This window comes from Mustela lutreola, chromosome 10 (genome assembly GCF_030435805.1).
Source record: "Mustela lutreola isolate mMusLut2 chromosome 10, mMusLut2.pri, whole genome shotgun sequence".
Classification (NCBI taxonomy): Eukaryota; Metazoa; Chordata; class Mammalia; order Carnivora; family Mustelidae; genus Mustela; species Mustela lutreola.
In genome coordinates this window covers 41,378,524-41,395,591 of record NC_081299.1, presented here as the reverse complement: position 1 = coordinate 41,395,591, position 17,068 = coordinate 41,378,524, and the positions used below count along the sequence as shown (strand labels likewise).

The 17,068-nt window shown below is 41.9% G+C and overlaps 1 protein-coding gene across 2 annotated transcripts in view; it reads left to right on the top strand.

Annotated features, from left to right (window-relative positions):
* Positions 1-17,068, top strand: part of RAB3B (RAB3B, member RAS oncogene family) — a 78,552-nt gene that overhangs the window by 4,933 nt on the left and 56,551 nt on the right. For both annotated transcript variants that reach the window (XM_059137066.1, XM_059137067.1), the window contains exon 2: positions 5,744-5,971. In XM_059137066.1, the coding sequence (XP_058993049.1) occupies positions 5,744-5,971 (228 nt within the window). The remainder of the gene's footprint in view (positions 1-5,743; positions 5,972-17,068) is intronic.

Sequence of the window (17,068 nt, the reverse complement as noted above, 5' to 3'; positions counted from 1 at the left end):
TACTCATTCTGTTTATACCACAACTCTGTGAAGGAGGTAGTGTTTTCTCTATTGTAAAGTAAAAATGCTGTGACTTAGAGAGGTGATATGACTTGCCCAAAAATTCAGCTGAGGAATAGAGCAGGGATTTTGAACTTTGCTCTAACAAGGCACGGTACTAAGTCTAGTCTCAAATGTTGGCTGTGAGGCTTGAGCAAATTCTTAATTTCTGGTTCTCAGTTTTTTAATTAAATGGAAATAATAATATCTGTCTTCCTAATATTACCTCCCATGTTTAGAGGATAAAATGAGATAGAGGTCGTGAAATGAGGTAAGGATCAAATCTGTGTTTTCATAAAGTTACTCAAAGTTTATTTATTTATAACTGCTGATATTTAACCAGCAGTTCCATTTCTAGGGATCTTTCTTAAGGAAAAATAGGAAACTGAGCAAATATTTATGTAAAGATACAATAATTAAGAATAGAAAAATAAAGATATGATATTAAAGAAATGGTCCTATGACACTTCCAAAGGATGGAATATGTAGTCAATTGAAATGACGTTTATGAAGAGTTTTAAAAGTCTCAGAAAAAATAGTTATGGTATAATGTTAAGTGAAAAGAAGCAGGATAAAAAATGAATGGAAAGGTGCCTGGATGCCTCAGTGGGTTAAGCCTCTACCTTCAGCTCAGGTTATGATCTAGGGTCCTGGGATCGAGTCCCGCATCAGGCTCTCCGCTCAGCAGCGGGCCTGCTTCTCCCCCATCTCTCTCTGCCTGCCTTTGTGCCTACTTGTGATCTCTGTCAAATAAGTAAATAAAATCTTTAAAAAAATTTAAAAAATGAATGGAAAGTAAGATCTCAGCTATTAAAATACACATAGAAGTTAATAGACAAGGATATATGGTATGCTATCATTTATATATAGATAAAAAATATAAACAGACCTCTGTGTTTGTAGATGCAGAGACTAACCCTGAAGAATACATACACTGGTATCATATTTGCCTCTGGGGAGAGGAACAGAGAGACTGGGAATCAGAGGTGAAAGCAGGACTAACTTTTCACTATAAATCTTTAGGTTATATATAACTTATTTTTTATCGTAAAAATTAGGAAAATAATGCCAGCTACAAATGGTGATAAGATAATGCTTGCAAACAGTAAAAGTTTGAATTATTTTCAATGTATGTATTACTTTTTAAATCAACAAATAATAAAATATAAAAACATGGTATTTTGTTGCATAAGAAAATAAGGGAGGGAATACATTTAAATGTTAACAATGACAGTTTCTGAGTGGATGGGGTGTCTTGTATTCTTTTCTAATTTTTTATGATGAATATACACTTTCAAAGCAGAAATTCTGTCTTGTAAACAGAAACGACTGTAAGCAGAGTAGTAGAGGATGGTGTGAGGCTATTGTGGTTGTTTCCCTTGTTTTAAGTAGAAAAAAAAGCATAATTCCTTTGACTTGCCAATTCTTGAAACAGGCTCTGCATCTTGTACCATGAAAAGCTGGAAAGTTAGGGCTGTAAGACAGTTTAAGCAAGAGATGGCACCTCCCCTCTGGTCTCACTCTCTTCTTCCATATACATGCTCCATGTGTCCAAGCGTCCTGGGCATTTTCCACACCCACCGGTGAGCATTGTCACGAGGCAGATTGATACAGGAATGGGACAGAGGGTCTCAGATAAAGGCTTGAGAGCTGGGAGAAAAGAGAAGGAAGAACAGAGGCCACCCAAGGCTACTGGTGGCATATTAAATGATGTGGGAAACAAAGGCAGAAGAAAAATCATTACATTTCCTTAGTACCTACAGATCATTGACAAGTCTTTGAAATGGGCAGAGTGATATTCCTCTAGGGACTCAACAGTCTCCAAGTCAGTGTCGACACCCTGCTAAAGGCAGAAGGCCTACTTAACCCACCTCTCCCCAGTCTTATCTTGATGAGGCAGCAGAAGAGTGGCTGAAGACGAAGCACAAGCTGACACCCTGCAGCCTGCCACCCCTGGCAGGGACTTGTGCAAAGCTCCTCCAGGCATCTCCCAACAACCTAATGTTAAGACCTCAGAGAGAGGAAAACAACCTTAACTTGACAATGGCAAGGCACCCATTATCTTGTAGGTCCTCTTTTGCATATAAAAGTTCTTTTGAAACCTCCCTTTTCCTAACCTCCCCAACCCCATAGTTTATCATTAGCCACCCCTCATAACCCCATGCAGCAACTCTTTCTGCCCACTGGTCCTGTTGGTGTGCTTTAATAAAGTCACCTTTTTGCACCAAAGATGTCTCAAGTATTCTTTCTTGGCCATTGGCTTTGAACCCTGACATCTTTCTTACATCATTAAGGCCTGTTAATAATCCTACATATCTGAGTGACCTTTCTTCAAGAGAGCTTTCAGTTTTCTACATTTGTCAGTTTCTTGTCCTTGTCACCTCAGAGGCTTATAAAGCTAATTCGTCCAGTCAAAATCTCTTTCTTTTCTTTTGAGGAACAAAAACAGGAATTTCTCTTTTTTTTTTTATTAAAAAGTTTTTTAGTTTAAATTCAATTAATTAGCATATAATGTACACTCAGTTTCAGAGGTAGATGTCAGTGATTCCTCAGTTGCATATAATACCCAGTGCTCCTTACATCTGGTGCCCTCCTTGATATCTTCATTCAGTTACCCCATATCCCACCTCTGTCTGCTCCAGCAGCCCTCAGTTTGTTTCCTATGATTAAGAGTCTCATAAGAGGTTTATCTCCCTCTCTGAATTTGTCTTATTTTTTTCCTCTCTTCCCCTATGATCCTCTGTTTTGTTTCTTAAATTTCACCTATCAATAAGATCATATGACAGTTATCTTTCTCTGATTGGCTTATTTTGCTTGGCATAACACCCATGGGTTCCATCCACATCATTGCAAATGGCAAGATTTCTTTTTTTTTTTTTGGATGGCTGAGTAGTTTTCCATTGTATCTGTATACCACATCTTTATCCATTCATCTGTTGATGGACATCTGGGCGCTTTCCATAATTTGACTATTGTAGACATTGCTGCTATAAACATTGGGGTGCACGTGCCCTTTAGGATCACTACATTTGTATCTTTGGGGTAAATACCCAGTAGTGCAATTGTAGGGTACTTCTATTTTCAACTTTTTGAAGAAACTCCATACTGTTTTCCAGACTGTCTGCACCAGCTTGCATTCCCACTAACAGTGTAGGAGGGCTCCCCTTTCTCCACATCCTTGCCAGCATCTGTCATTTCCTGACTTGTTAATTTTAGCCATTCTGACTGGTGTGAGGTGGTACCTCTTTGTGATGAGTGATGTTGAGCATTTTTTCATTGTCTGTTAGTCATCTGGATGTCTTCTTTGGAAAAATGTCTGTTCATAACTTCTGCCCATTTCTTGATTAGATTATTTATTCCTTCGGTATTGAGTTTAATAAGTTGTTTATAGATTTTGGGTACTAGCTCTTCACCTGATAGGTCGTTTGCAAATATCTGCTTCCATTCTGTCTGTTGTCTTTTGGTTTTGTTGACTCTTTCCTTCAAAAAACAAATTTCTAAAGAGAGTGACACCCTGGACATTATCTCATGTGAGGACTGTCCTCCCACCCTCCTCTGATCGCTTACACAGCCTGTCCAAGAACCCAGTGCTGAGCATAAGGAGAGATTGCAGGTGGACAAGTAGGGCACCTGCTGCTCCAATAGGACTGTGGGGCCGAGTGCTGGATTATGGGGTTCAGATCCAAAGTGATCTAGGAAAGGTGGCAGGTTTGAGAGAGCTGGGATCTCAGGGAAGGCCTGGCACATAAATAAATACTTGCTGAATGGATGAGTGAGCAAATAAGAAAATAAATAAACAAAGGATTGAGGCTTTAAAGGATTTGGAACAAAAATGACTTATATTCGCAGCTGTGTGGGATTTACCAGTTTATTAAAGTCTTACTTATTGTTATCTCATTTAAGTCCTTAACAGCCCTGTAAGAAAAGCAGGACAGAAATTGTCCTTTCCATTTTCCAGATGATGAGATTGAGTCCCAGAGGGATGATGTAATTTTTATTATTTTTTTTAAAGAATTTATTTATTTATTTGACAGAGAGAGAACACAAGTAGGCAGTGAGGCAGGCAGAGAGAGAGAGGAGGAAGCAGGCTCCCTGCTGAGCAGAGAGCCCGATGTGGGGCTCGATCCCAGGACTCTGGGATCATGACCTGAGCCGAAGTCAGTGGCTTAACCCACTGAGCCACCCAGGCACCCTGATGTAATTTTTATTAATCCAGAACACATTTACTGAGTGCTTATTATATATATACTAGGACTTGTGCTAGAGGAGAAAGATGCAGAAATGAAGCACATTAAGTCCAAGATACTTGGTCTGAAGGAGTAGCTGGAGTGGTAAACAGTTTTGAAATGATACCAGGACTGATAGTGTACTCTGGGGGCATGGAGGCAGGAGTGCAAGACTTTGCCTTGCACAGGGAAGGTGAGACTTCATTTAGATCTATAAGGAGGAAGATGAGTTTCTTAGAAGGGTATTGTAAACAGAAAGAATATGTGTCTAAAGGAACAAAGCAAGAAATAACATGACATATTTCAAGTATGTCATTTTAAAAGTGGCATAAAAGGGGGTGCCTGGGTGGCTCAGTGGGTTAAGCCTCTGCCTTCGGCTCAGGTCACGATCTCAGGGTCCTGGGATCGAGCCCCGCATCAGGCTCTCTGCTCAGCCGGGAGCCAGCTTCCTCCTATCTCTCTCTGCCTGTCTCTCTGCCTACTTATGATCTCTGTCAAGTAAATAAATAAAATCTTTAAAAAAAAAAGTGGCATAAAAGGTGTAAGAGTGGCACAGGTTGGTAGGGAGAAGGCTGAGGTGAAGATAAATTTTAGAGAGTTTATTCTTTGGTTAGTTGGTTCTTTGTCAGGTTAACCTGTTTAACCTAAACAGGTTAAAGATCTTTAGATCTTTAGAGCCATGGGGAGCCATGAACGTTTTTGAAGGAAGGGAATGATAACCCTATGCTGAGCCTCTCCTGGGATATTCATGTGTTTACTGTTTTCATTTTTTCTTTTCAAAATTTAGCTCAGGAGCTGCCTCCTGTGGGAAACTCTCCTTGACCATGATGCCTTCTTTTTATTTATTTATTTATTTAACAGATTGAGAGAGAGAGAGAGAGAGAGATTACAAGTAGGCAGAGAGGCAGGCAGAGAGAGTTGGGTGGGGGGGAAGCAGGCTCCCTGCTGAGCAGAGAGCCCGATGCAGGGCTCAATCCCAGGGCCCTGAGATCATGACCTGAGCTGAAGGCAGAGAACCAACCCACTGAGCCACCCAGGCGTCCTGACCATCATGCCTTCTAAGTGGGTTGGATGTTAGATGTTTCTTGTGGGCTTTCTGGGCCAAGGCTTCCCTCTATCTTATGACTTATCTATTGCCTTGTTACCTGTGTTTACATGCTTTTTCACTCTAATCTGTGGCCACTCAATGGTTATATCCCTTGTCTGATTCATATTTGTAGTCCCTATACTCAGCACAGGACTTGACCCAGAGCAATGTGCTCAGTAAATATTTGCAGAAGGAATGAATGGGAGGAACTGTGTTCCACCCCAATCCTGAGACAACATTTGGAGCAGGTGCAGTACTTGGGTGATTCTGTGGTGTGTGTGTTTCTTCAGTGATGCTTGGGTGGAGTGTATGTGTGTGAATGGTGGAGTGACCATTAATGATTGGTGACACTGGAGGTGTGTTCCTGAGTGACCGCAGGTCTCTCCTACAGATGGCTTCAGTGACTGATACTAAAGCTGGAGTCAAAGATGCTTCTGACCAGAATTTTGACTACATGTTCAAACTGCTTATCATCGGCAACAGCAGCGTTGGTAAAACCTCTTTCCTCTTCCGCTATGCCGATGACACCTTTACCCCAGCCTTCGTCAGCACAGTGGGCATTGACTTCAAGGTGAAGACAGTCTACCGCCATGAAAAGCGAGTGAAGCTGCAGATCTGGGTGAGTCCTGGGCATCTTGCATGGGATTATCAGGGGGTGACTAGTCTGCTAGTATAAGGGCTGGGAGGTGGGGGCCAATGTGGAACTTCTGGGTCTTAAGGCATCAAGCACTAGTGCTGTTGAAGGCCTGGCTTCTGGACTGCCCCTTGCTGATTTTATAGAAGATTTTCTTGGGGACTCAGTTGCTTCTGCTGCTTAACTGTCTAAGAGGCTTTATCCTGCTCATACAAATGGGTGACCAAGAATCTGGGCTTTGGAGTTAGAAATTTGGATTCAGCTTCCAGTTCTGCCACTTATTAATCATGGAATTGTGACTAAGTTACTTAACCTTTTTAGGCTACATTTTCCTTTTTGAGGATCCTAATAACATCTACATCATAAGGCTCATGTTTCTTAGCATAGTTCCTGGAATAAAGTAAATTCACAGTAAATGTTAGTTCTTTTGTCCATAATCTGTCACTGTATAACAAATCACTTAAAAACTTGATGGCTTAAAACAACAATAATTCATTATTACACAGTTTCTGTGGATCAAACATTTGGGAGTGGCTTGGTGTCTGTCTTGTGGCCTCTTAGGAGGTTGCAGCCAGATACTGGCTCGGGTTGCAGTCATCTGAAGGCTTGAGTGGGGCTGGAGGGTCACATTCCAAAGCTACTTACTCATGTGTATCAGGTATTGGCTGTTAGCAGGAGGCTTTAGTTCTTTCCCATGTGGTTCTCTTCATGTAGTTGCTTAAGCATCTTCATGGCATCCCCCAGGGGAAGAGAGCCAAGAAACCAGAGATAAAGTGGCAATGTCTCTTATTACTTAGACTTAGAGTAGTCTGCTGGTCATTGAATCACTGTAGGAGGAAAGTAAACAGGGTATGAATCCTGGGAGGTGAGGATCATTGGGGACCATCTTGGAAGCTGGCCACCACAACTACTATTATTGGTATTTACTACAAATTTATTAGCACAGTAGTACAAATTAAATAAATAAATGAATATGTATGTATATATTTGAGATGATATAGTAAAGTGTGGATCATATACTTTTCAATAATGAATTAGTACCAGGATTGGAAATTCTGAAGATTAGTGATTTAAAGTATTCAAAGCATGTGTTATTTATTATCTCTCCGTTCAACTTGTTAAATGTACATTAATACATTGTGCATATATCTTACAACACTTTCTTTTTATAAATTATCTCCGTATGTTATTATCTTACAATTAACCCCATGGGGCAGATATTATTTTAATTCACTCCTGTTTTACAGAAGAAAAAAATCCAGACTCAGTAATTAACTTGCGTTAGATTGACCACACATTTGCAAAGTGGTATTCCAACTCAGACCTTTTTTTTTCTTTTAAGATTTATTTATTTATTTGACAGACAGAGATCAAGTAGGCAGAGAGGCAGAAGCAGGCTCCTTGCTGAGCAGAGAGCCTGATGCGGGGCTCGATCCCAGGACCCTGAGATCATGACCTGAGCCAAAGGCAGAGGCTTAACCCACTGAGCCACCCAGGCACCCCTCAACTCAGACCTTCTGATGATTCCAAGTTATGTGCTCTTTTCTCTACACTGTGCTGTTGAGTCTTCCAGAGCCCATATTTCCATTTATAATAAAGTTAATTATTAATTTATATAGAGATAAAAGTTTATTTTGTTCAGTTAGTCTCTATTAAAAGTATTGAGGACTGATGAGTTATTAGAGATGTGAGAAGCTGAACAGACTTGGTTCAGTGGTTCTAGGAGCATTACCTGGGAATTTGTTAGAAATACAAATTCTCACACCCCTCCTGAGACCCACTAAGTAAGAAACTCTGATCTTTGGCCCCACAATGTGGTGTTATAACAAGACTTCCAGGTGGTTTTGAGGCAGGCTAAAATTGAAGAACCACTTTGGTTTAATTGCCATTTGGTTTGCCAATCGTATGGTGAGATTCAATAAGCATTTATTAAGTATGTGTGCCGAACGTTTCCTCCTGTGTGGTCTAACATCCTTTTCACAGCCAATACATGGAGAGATGAGAGCACAGAATATGGGGGCATGGTGAGCAATACAGGGGAAATAGAGCAAGGCTGTGAAGAGGAGGGAGGGGTGCTGAGAGAGAAATTTGCTGGAAGGCAGCATCTTGAAGGTCAGGGAGACCTTTCACAGCAAATAGAAGTTTCTTGTAATGGGCCATAGTTTACCTATCTGATGATTGTTGAGAGAGCTGAAGAAATAATTAGAATTTATTTTTGTCTATGAACATAAAATGCATATTTACTAATATTTCCTATGTGGATTGACAAAGATGTCTTCATGTGATCTCCATATCACATGGTCACATATCCTGAATTCATAAAGTCTTCAAGTAAGGGAAGACATTCTGTCCTTCTAAGGGATTGGCAGTGGTGGCTCCCTCACGCCTTCATTTATGCCCAGCTGTTGTGAGTTTTTGCAGTGGATTTACTCATTATACCACCTGATTTAACTAAATAAACCTTCACAATGGATATGTGGTTTTAAAACTGTCCTGCAAAGAAACCTCTGCCTGAAGACGATACTCAGTATAGTAAGCCCAAGAGAACACGGAAAATGGCTGAACTGATGTTTCTCTGACTCCCGGCACAAGTTCATTGTCAAGCATGTTTAGAGGTAAAATCAATGATGATCTAATTAGATCTGACATAGTCAATCACATTGCTTTTGCTAAAAAAAAAAAAAAAATTACCGAAGAGATTTTGTGCATGTATGTATGTGTGCTTTCCAGTAGAAAAAAAAAGGTCTGTACTGTTCATAAATACATGAAAATGTGAACATTGAGATAGTAGTTATATCATTTTTATGTATTTTAACATCTTTTGTGTACAGAAGTAGATAAGTATGTACATATGATCTAAGTAAATACATAAATATTGTGGGAATGTGCTCACATGGCCTTACTTACAGGGGCTTAAATTTGGAGACCATTGCCAGACAGTTTTTAAAACAGAAAGTTTTTAAAACAGAAACAGTTTTTAAAACAGAAAGGTTTTAACAAGGACGGCTTTGCATTTTAGAAAAATCCCTTGCTTCAGTTTTGAGGATAGGTGGAAGCAAGGCAAAGAAGCCAGTGGTTCCAGTAAGTTATAAAGGGCCTGAATTAAGTGTATTAGTCTGGTCCGGCTATGGTAACAAAATGCCACAGATTCAGTAGCTTAAACAATGGAAATTTGTTTTCTCACAGTTCTAGAGACTGCAAGTCCAAGGTCAGTGTACCAGCTAGGTTGATGTGTGGTGAGAGCTCTCCCCTAGGGTTGCAGGTGGCTGTGTTTACATGGCCCTTCTTGGGACTTATGTATGGAGAATGCCCAGGCTCTCTGGTGTCTTGTCTTATAAGGACACTAATCCTATCAGATCAGGACCAGACTCTTACGGCCCCAGGTAACCTTAATCACTAACTTAGAATCCCCATCTCCAAAGATGGCCATATTGGGGGTTAGGGCTTTAGTGTATGAATTTTGGGAGAATACAACACTTGGAACATAATAGTAAGACTGACAAAATGACCTAAGGGATGGAAATGAGAGAGATTTAGGATTGGAATTTACAGAATTGGAAGATCCATTAATTGTTTAGGAAGGAGGAGGAACACATAGCTATTTATATATATCAACTTACACATATAGACTTCTGTAAACAAAGGTTCTGTGATTTTTTTTTTTAAAGCCATGTGAGCTTTGGTAAGTTACCTTATTTCTGTGAATAGATAATATCCTCAACTGTAAAAGGCTCACAGGTTTGTTAATGGGGGGGCTACATGTGATAACATAATATTGGGCCTGACATGTATTAGGAACACAATAAATGTTAGGTTCTTTTTTTTCCTCTGCCCCTAGTTCATATGCAGAGGCTAACTGGGTCCCTTCGCAGGTTTTCCTGTGGTTCCAGGAGTGCTGGAACAGGACAGGCGCTGTCTGAAGTGTTCAATTAAATTTCTCCAGCCAATTTGATCTCTCAGGATTTCAGAAAGCCTTTGTCAGGGTGGAAGGTAGAGAGAGAACAAGAGGAGTTTCTGAGCACTGCTGAGCAGGACCATTCACGAAAGGAGTTCTCTCATCTCTGGAGGATATTGGATGATGAAGGCATTGGTAGTGCTTTGTTCCCTGGGGTCCTTGGCTGCATAGGTCCCTGAGAGCCCCCTCTGTTTCATGAGAGGTTAATTACTGTGCATCAAGAAGAGAATCTTACTGGGGAGGTGGGGGTGGGGGAGAAGTCTCATTACTAGAGAGTGAGAGCATGCACAGGTGTGAAGGGAGAGAGACTTGGTAACTCCACAGCAACAGATCTGACTGGAGGCCATTTACTGCTGGGTTCTGGTTGCCAAGCAACCACTGGAGGCCTGTGGGAAGAGATGAGTGGGAGAGGGCCTTCCACTAGTTCCATTTGGGGCCCACTGCTGGAACTCTTGGGTCTGGTGCTGGTCAACAGAAGAATCAGGGTCTGTAGGACTGAACTGATCCAGGACTCTGGAGTCCTGGGTTTTAGTCCTGGCTCTCTGCCCTCTCGTCATGTGATCTGGAGGGAACTTTCTCCTCCATGGGCCTGTTTCCCTAACTACCAGAGGGAGAAAATAATCCTTGCTCCTCTTGCCTTATGAGTTGTTAGGAAGATGAAATGAGGAAATGCAAAGGAGAGCCTAAAGAGAACTCTGAAACCTTGAGGAGATCAGGGGATCATGGATGTTTTTCCCCATGAAAATTCTTTTTATATGTGATTTCAATCATTCTTTGTATCTTTCCCAGCTTCCCTCTGACCCAGGGAGGTAGTTATCTCTGTAAAGAATGGGTATTTGAGGGGTGCCTGGGTGGCTCAGTCCTTAAGCATCTGCCTTCAGCTCAGATCATGCCAGGGTCCTGGGATCGAGCCCCACATTGGGCTCCCTGCTCTACGGGAAGCCTGCTTCTCCCTCTCCTGCTCCCCCTGCTTGTGTTCCCTTTCTTGCTGTGTCTCTCTCTGTCAAATAAATAAACAAATAAATAAAATCTTAAAAAAAAAAAAAAAGAATGAGTGTTTGACATTGGAGATGTGAAGTTCCTTATGTGGATCCAAATTGTAAATTTCATTCTTTAATTCATTCAGTAGACTTTGTGCCAGGCCTTGTACTAGCTGTGGGGAAACAGCCTTCCTGCTCACATGGCGTTTATCTCTAGGAGGGAAGAGAGACACAAAGTACATGAATAAAAAATACCTAATTTGGGGGAATGCCGGAGTGGCTCAGTCATGTAAGCCTTGGACTCTTAGTTTTTGGCTCAGGTTATGATTTTGGGGTCATGAGATCGAGCCCCAAATCAGGCTCCATATTCAGCACGAGTGTGCTTGGGATTCTTTCCCTTTCCTTCCTCTCTGCCCCTCCCCTGCATGTGTGCTCTCTCTCTCTCTCAAATAAATGAAATCTTTTTTTTTTTTTAAAGATTTTATTTATTTATTTGTCAGAGAGAGAGAGAGAGAGCGCAGAAGCAGGGAGAGCTGCAGGCAAAACAGGCAGAACAGGCAGAGGGAGAAGCAGGTTCCTCACTGAGCAAGGAGCCCATTGGAGAACTTGGTCCCAGGACCCTGAGATCATGACCTGAGCTGAAGGCAGACACTTGATGGACTGAGCCACCCAAGTGTCCCAGTGAATAAAATCTTTAAAAAAACTAATTTTATCTGTGGTAAGGAGAAGAATAGACTGGTTTCAAACTTAGGCCCTGGGACCCAGAGCTCTGAAATCACTGAAATATGACTTTAATCTCATCCCTAGGCTTTCAGCTGGAGTTCAGGGTCAATTCTATTAACAATTTAAAAGGCTAGCTTTGTGGATGACCTTTACCACACCAGTTCACCTCAGGCCTATCTCTGTCAGGAGACATGATGGCAGGGGTCTCTGTTGTGGAAGGATAGTATCTCTCCTGCCTGTTCCCACCAGTGAGGCTTTTTGGTGCCCTGCATGTCCAGAAGACTTCAAAGATAGGAGTGCTTCATGCGTCTGGGATTATTTGTATATAAATTGGGAAAGGACCGGCTGGCCTCCCCAATATTCTTCTTTGATTGTTTAAGAACTCTGTTTTGTGAAGGTTTTATAGGCCACTGTCCTTACTCCTGGGCCTATGCTGGTATCACAGTTTTCCATCATCTTTTCTTTCTCTGCAGCTCATTCCTCTGAAGCCCTCAGTTACTACAGCACTTGTGTGTACCACCATTATTGTGCTTGTTGTGTTGGCAATGATATTGGAAGGATACAGTGTGTAAAGCACTAACATAATGACTGGCTTGGAGTAAACACTCAACAAACAGTAGTTTTTGTTAAGGTTCCAGGGAGATCAAGAAATGATACTCCTTTTCTTCCCTCCTTAAGTTTGGAACCAAGTGAGAGATAGATGGGGAGTAACATGACAGCCTTATTGCTGATAAAAGGTGGGATGAAGAAGCTCCACAGGGAAGTGGAGCTTGCTAATACTTCTCTCTGGAGTCAGGTAGATGTAGAAACCAATCATAGGCCAACATGCGCCAGCTGCAATTAGCTTATGCAGGGTGCACCTAAGGTTAAAGTCCATGTGGCCCAGCCTTAAAATGCTTCAGGCCTAAAGCATCCCACCCAGGTCTTTATTAGATGCTTCTGTCTCCCTGTTCAGTCTTCCTCATGGAGGGAGGGAGGGTCCCTCCTCCAATAGCTCTTTTTATAATTGAAGAGATAGATAGAGGTAAGCATTCACTCCAAAGGGAAGCTGGGCAGAATAATGAAAGTTGGGAAAAATAGGAGGAGTCCTAAGAGATTTCCTGGGAATCCTGAATTCTACAGTAATAACAAGTGACTTTATATATCACCAGGAGCTGAGAATAATAAGACCAGATGAGATAGGGCTGTTGGGAAGTCAGCTAGGTTCACTTAGTAGCCAACTCCCTTATTCCTTTAGCCACCTTGTTGAAATTTAGATTATCAAGATGGCTTTTGAGTCACTTATAAATAAGAGAAGTAGTGAATTAGATTGGGGAATGTCAAAGACTTATATCTTAGAACCAGTAATATAAGAATGCAATAAATAGGGGCACCTGGGTGGCTCAGTGGGTTGAGCCGCTGCCTTCGGCTCGGGTCATGATCTCAGGGTCCTGGGATCGAGTCCCGCATCGGGCTCTCTGCTCAGCAGGGAGCTTGCTTCCCTCTCTCTCTCTCTCTGCCTGCCTCTCCATCTACTTGTGATCTCTCTCTGTCAAATAAATAAATAAAATCTTAAAAAAAAAAAAGAATGCAATAAATATGGGAGTACCTGGGTGGCTCAGTCAGTTGAGGGTCAAACTCTTGATTTTGGCTTAGGTCATGACCTCAGGGTCATGAGGTCGAGCTGTGCATAGGGCTCCATGCTGGGTGTGGAGCCTGCTTAAGATTTTCTCTCTTCTTGGGGTGCCTGGGTGGCTCAGTGGGTTAAAGCCTCTGCCTTCGGCTCAGGTCATGATCTCGGGGTCCTGGGATCGAGCCCTGCATCGGGCTCTCTGCTCAGCGGGGAGCCTGCTCCCCCTGCCCCCCACTGCCCTGCCTGCCTTTCTGCCTCCTTGTGATCTCTGTCTGTCAAATAAATAAATAAATAAAATCTTTAAAAAAATTTTTTTTTTCTCTCTTCTCTTCCTTTCCCCTTACCCCTCTCTGCCCTGCTCTCTTGCTCTTGCTCTTAAAAAAAAAAAAAAAAAAAAAAAAAAAAAAGTGCAATTAATGTAATGGAGCTTAGGAATGTGGGGAAATATAACCATACTGGAAACCTACATTAAGAAGAAGGATTATGGCTCCTTTTTATTTTTATTTTTTTTAAAGATTTTATTTGTTTATGACAGAGCGAGAGAGGGAACACAAGCAGGGGAAGTTGGAGAGGGAGAAGCAGCCTCCCCACTGAGCAGGGAGCCTGATAAGGGATTGATCCCAAGACACTGGGATCATGATTTGAGCTGAAGGCAGAGGCTTAAGGACTGAGACACCGAGGCACCCCAGGATTGTGGCTCTTAAGCAGTTTTTTAACAAATATTTACTATGGCTTACATTGGGGATAGAGAAATTAATAGAGTGACACACTCTCTGCTCTCCAGAACTAGTGAGACTGGATTTACCTCTGAGCTCTAAAAGTGAAATAAAATGAGTAGCACAGTTCTCTTGTTCCTGTTAAGGGAAATAAACTAGGACATCAAGAGAGAGATTATTTTCAAGAATTTAAGTATCTATAATAATGGGTTATTATATGAGATTGGGCAGCTGTCTCATGGATGTCTGTATTAGTTTCCTATTGCTGCTCTAACAAATTACTACAAACCTGGTGGCTTAAAACAACACAGATTTATTATCTTACAGTCCTTGAGGTCAGATGTTCAAAATTGGTGTCACTTGGTTAAAAATTGAAGTGTTGGTGGGTGAGTGTTCCTTCTGGTGGCTCCAGGGGGGAATCCATTAACTTGCCTTTTCCCGTTTCTAGAAGCTACTTGTTAACTTGCCTTTTTCAGCTTGTAGAGGCCACTTGCGTTCCTTTCCTTGTGGCCCCTTCCTCCACCTTCAAAGCCAGAGATGCAACATCTTTTGATTCTCTGGCTTGCTCTTTGACCTTCCTGCTTTTCTCTTATAAGGACCTTATGATTATCTTGGACTTACCTGAATAATCAGGATAATCTCCCATCTCCAAACCTTAATTTAATGCTATTTGTGAGTCCCTTTTGCCATGCAAGGTAACATATTCATAGGTTCTGGGATTAAGATGTGAGTATCTTTTGGGGTGCTATTGTTCTGACTACCACAGCATCTGTTGATAACATGGAAAAGGTCTATTGTACACATGAAACTAATATTACACAGTGCGTTAGCTGGAATTCATTATCTATCTATCTATCTATCATCTATCTATCTATCTATCTCCTTCTTTATTTTTGAGAGTAAGAGAGCTTGTGCATGCACAAGGGGCAGGGAGGGGCAGAGGGAGAGAGAAAATCATAAGCAGGTTCCACACCCAGTGCAGAGCCAAACATGTGGCTCAGTCTCACCACCCTGAGATCATGACCTGAGCTGAAATTAAGAGTTGGATGCCCAGCTCACTGAGCCACCCAGGAACCCCATTAACCAACTGGAATTTTAGATAAAAACGAAAAAAGAAACAAACAAACAAAACAAACAAAAAGGACACCTGGATGTTTCAGTCAGTTAAGCATCTGCCTTTGGCTCAGGTCATGATCCCATAGTCCTGGGATCGAGTCCCACATCAGGCTCCTTGCTCAGCGGGGAGCCTGCTCTTCTCCCTCTGCCTGCTGCTCCCCCGACTTGTGCTCTCTTTCTCTCTCTGAAAAATAAATAGATAAAATCTTTTAAAAAACAAACAAATAATAACTAACTAGAAGTGATAGAAACAAAAAAATAATAACAATAACACAGAAAAGGATCTACTATCAATGCTCCCCATCCTTTAAGGCTGTAACTTGGGTTCCCTAGCCTCCGGTGATAGTCCCCTCTGTTAACTGCCTGCAACAGGTACTGTTTGCGTCTTAGGCTCACACTGCCCATGGAGAGTTCTTGTCCCCTTGTAAGGTGCCAACAAGCCTATGAGGTCAGAGCTCATTACATCTCAATTTCCCATTTTAGACATGAGGAGGCTGAGGTCCTGAGAGAGATGCAGACTTTACTAAGGGCTCACAGTGAGGTTTCTTAACACATTTCAGTGCTCTTCCTGCCACTTGAGGAAGGTAAAATCTGGCCACCTGAACATAGATGGGGACCCACAAAGGACAGGTGGGCAGCACAGAGGAAGCTGGAGGTTTAACAGGGATGCTGGGGCTCTGACGGGTCCCTGTGGCTCTAGGAATATGGAGACAGTTCCTGGGTACAGCATCTCATACTTAGCTCTTACAATAATTAGAATTGATTTTTCTAGGCAGCAAGTTTCCTGGTGTGGCTGCAGCGACATGTTGACACTTTCATCTCCCCAAAGCCTGTAGGAACCAGCTGCTGGAGAGGTTTAATCTGATTTTTAAAATCACAACAAAGACTATAGGAAGTCAAATCAGAATCACAGGCGTAGTCTGCCTTTGCGATTTGCAAATGAATTAACCAAAAGGCGTTATTGGCTATGTGACAGGCCTCCATTCTTCCGGGCCACTATCCCCTTACCTCTACCTAAGTCGGTGTGGGAGAAATGTAGATACCTACAAGCCATTTGTGTACTCATTCATTCAATAAACCTATACCTATTATGTTCCAGGCACTGTCATAAGAGGACAAATAAACAGCTACGATACAATATGAACGATATAATAAAGGGATAAAGAAAGTGCTGTGGGAAAGGGAAAGGAGCTGTTACCTCTGCCTAGGGAGGTTATTTTTGGCTTTGCAAAGGAGGGGACACTTGAGCTGGGTCTTGGCAAATGAGTCAGAGTTTTTCAGGTTAATGCTGGGGAAGATCTTTACAAGGAAAAGAAAAGACATTTGCAAAAGCATGATTGCTTTTAAGGACCCTTCGTATGCCTGGCTGTGGTAGGGACAGGTGAGATAACATCCATATCTCTAAGGGGCACACAGTGGAGTAAGAAGACAGATATAACATGTATACAAATATCAGCAATGCTGTGGACATGAATGATGCCTCGAGAGGTACAGAACATTTTAAGGGAGTTCAGAGAGGGAGTGGTCCCTCAGCTTGAGAGCATTAGGGAGGGTTTCGTGGAGGAGGTGGCCTTATTGTAATGAGAGTCAGGTCTAGCAGATAATAACATCCTCTAAGGCAGGGCTCTCTGTCTTGTTCATCTAGTTCTCCGGTCCAGACTGACTGCTGTTTTTGACTCAGTGGCAGTGTTCTGACATTGCCTGGAATGATTTACATGTTCAGGAAGCTGTGCGGCATGTCCTTAGGAGCAGAGGTGTGGGGTGAGCCAGACCCCTGCTCCAAACCCATGTCTGCCATTATTACCTTGTTCAAGTCTTGTTACCTCCCTGTGCTTTGCTTTCTTCTCTCTGAAATAAGGAGAATTTTAGTAACACCTACATAGTGTTGAGAGAAGGAAATAAGATAATGCTTAATATAGTCCCTGGCACATAGTAAACGATCATTAGTTGGTAGTTTTTGTTTTTATTAACTCTGGTACC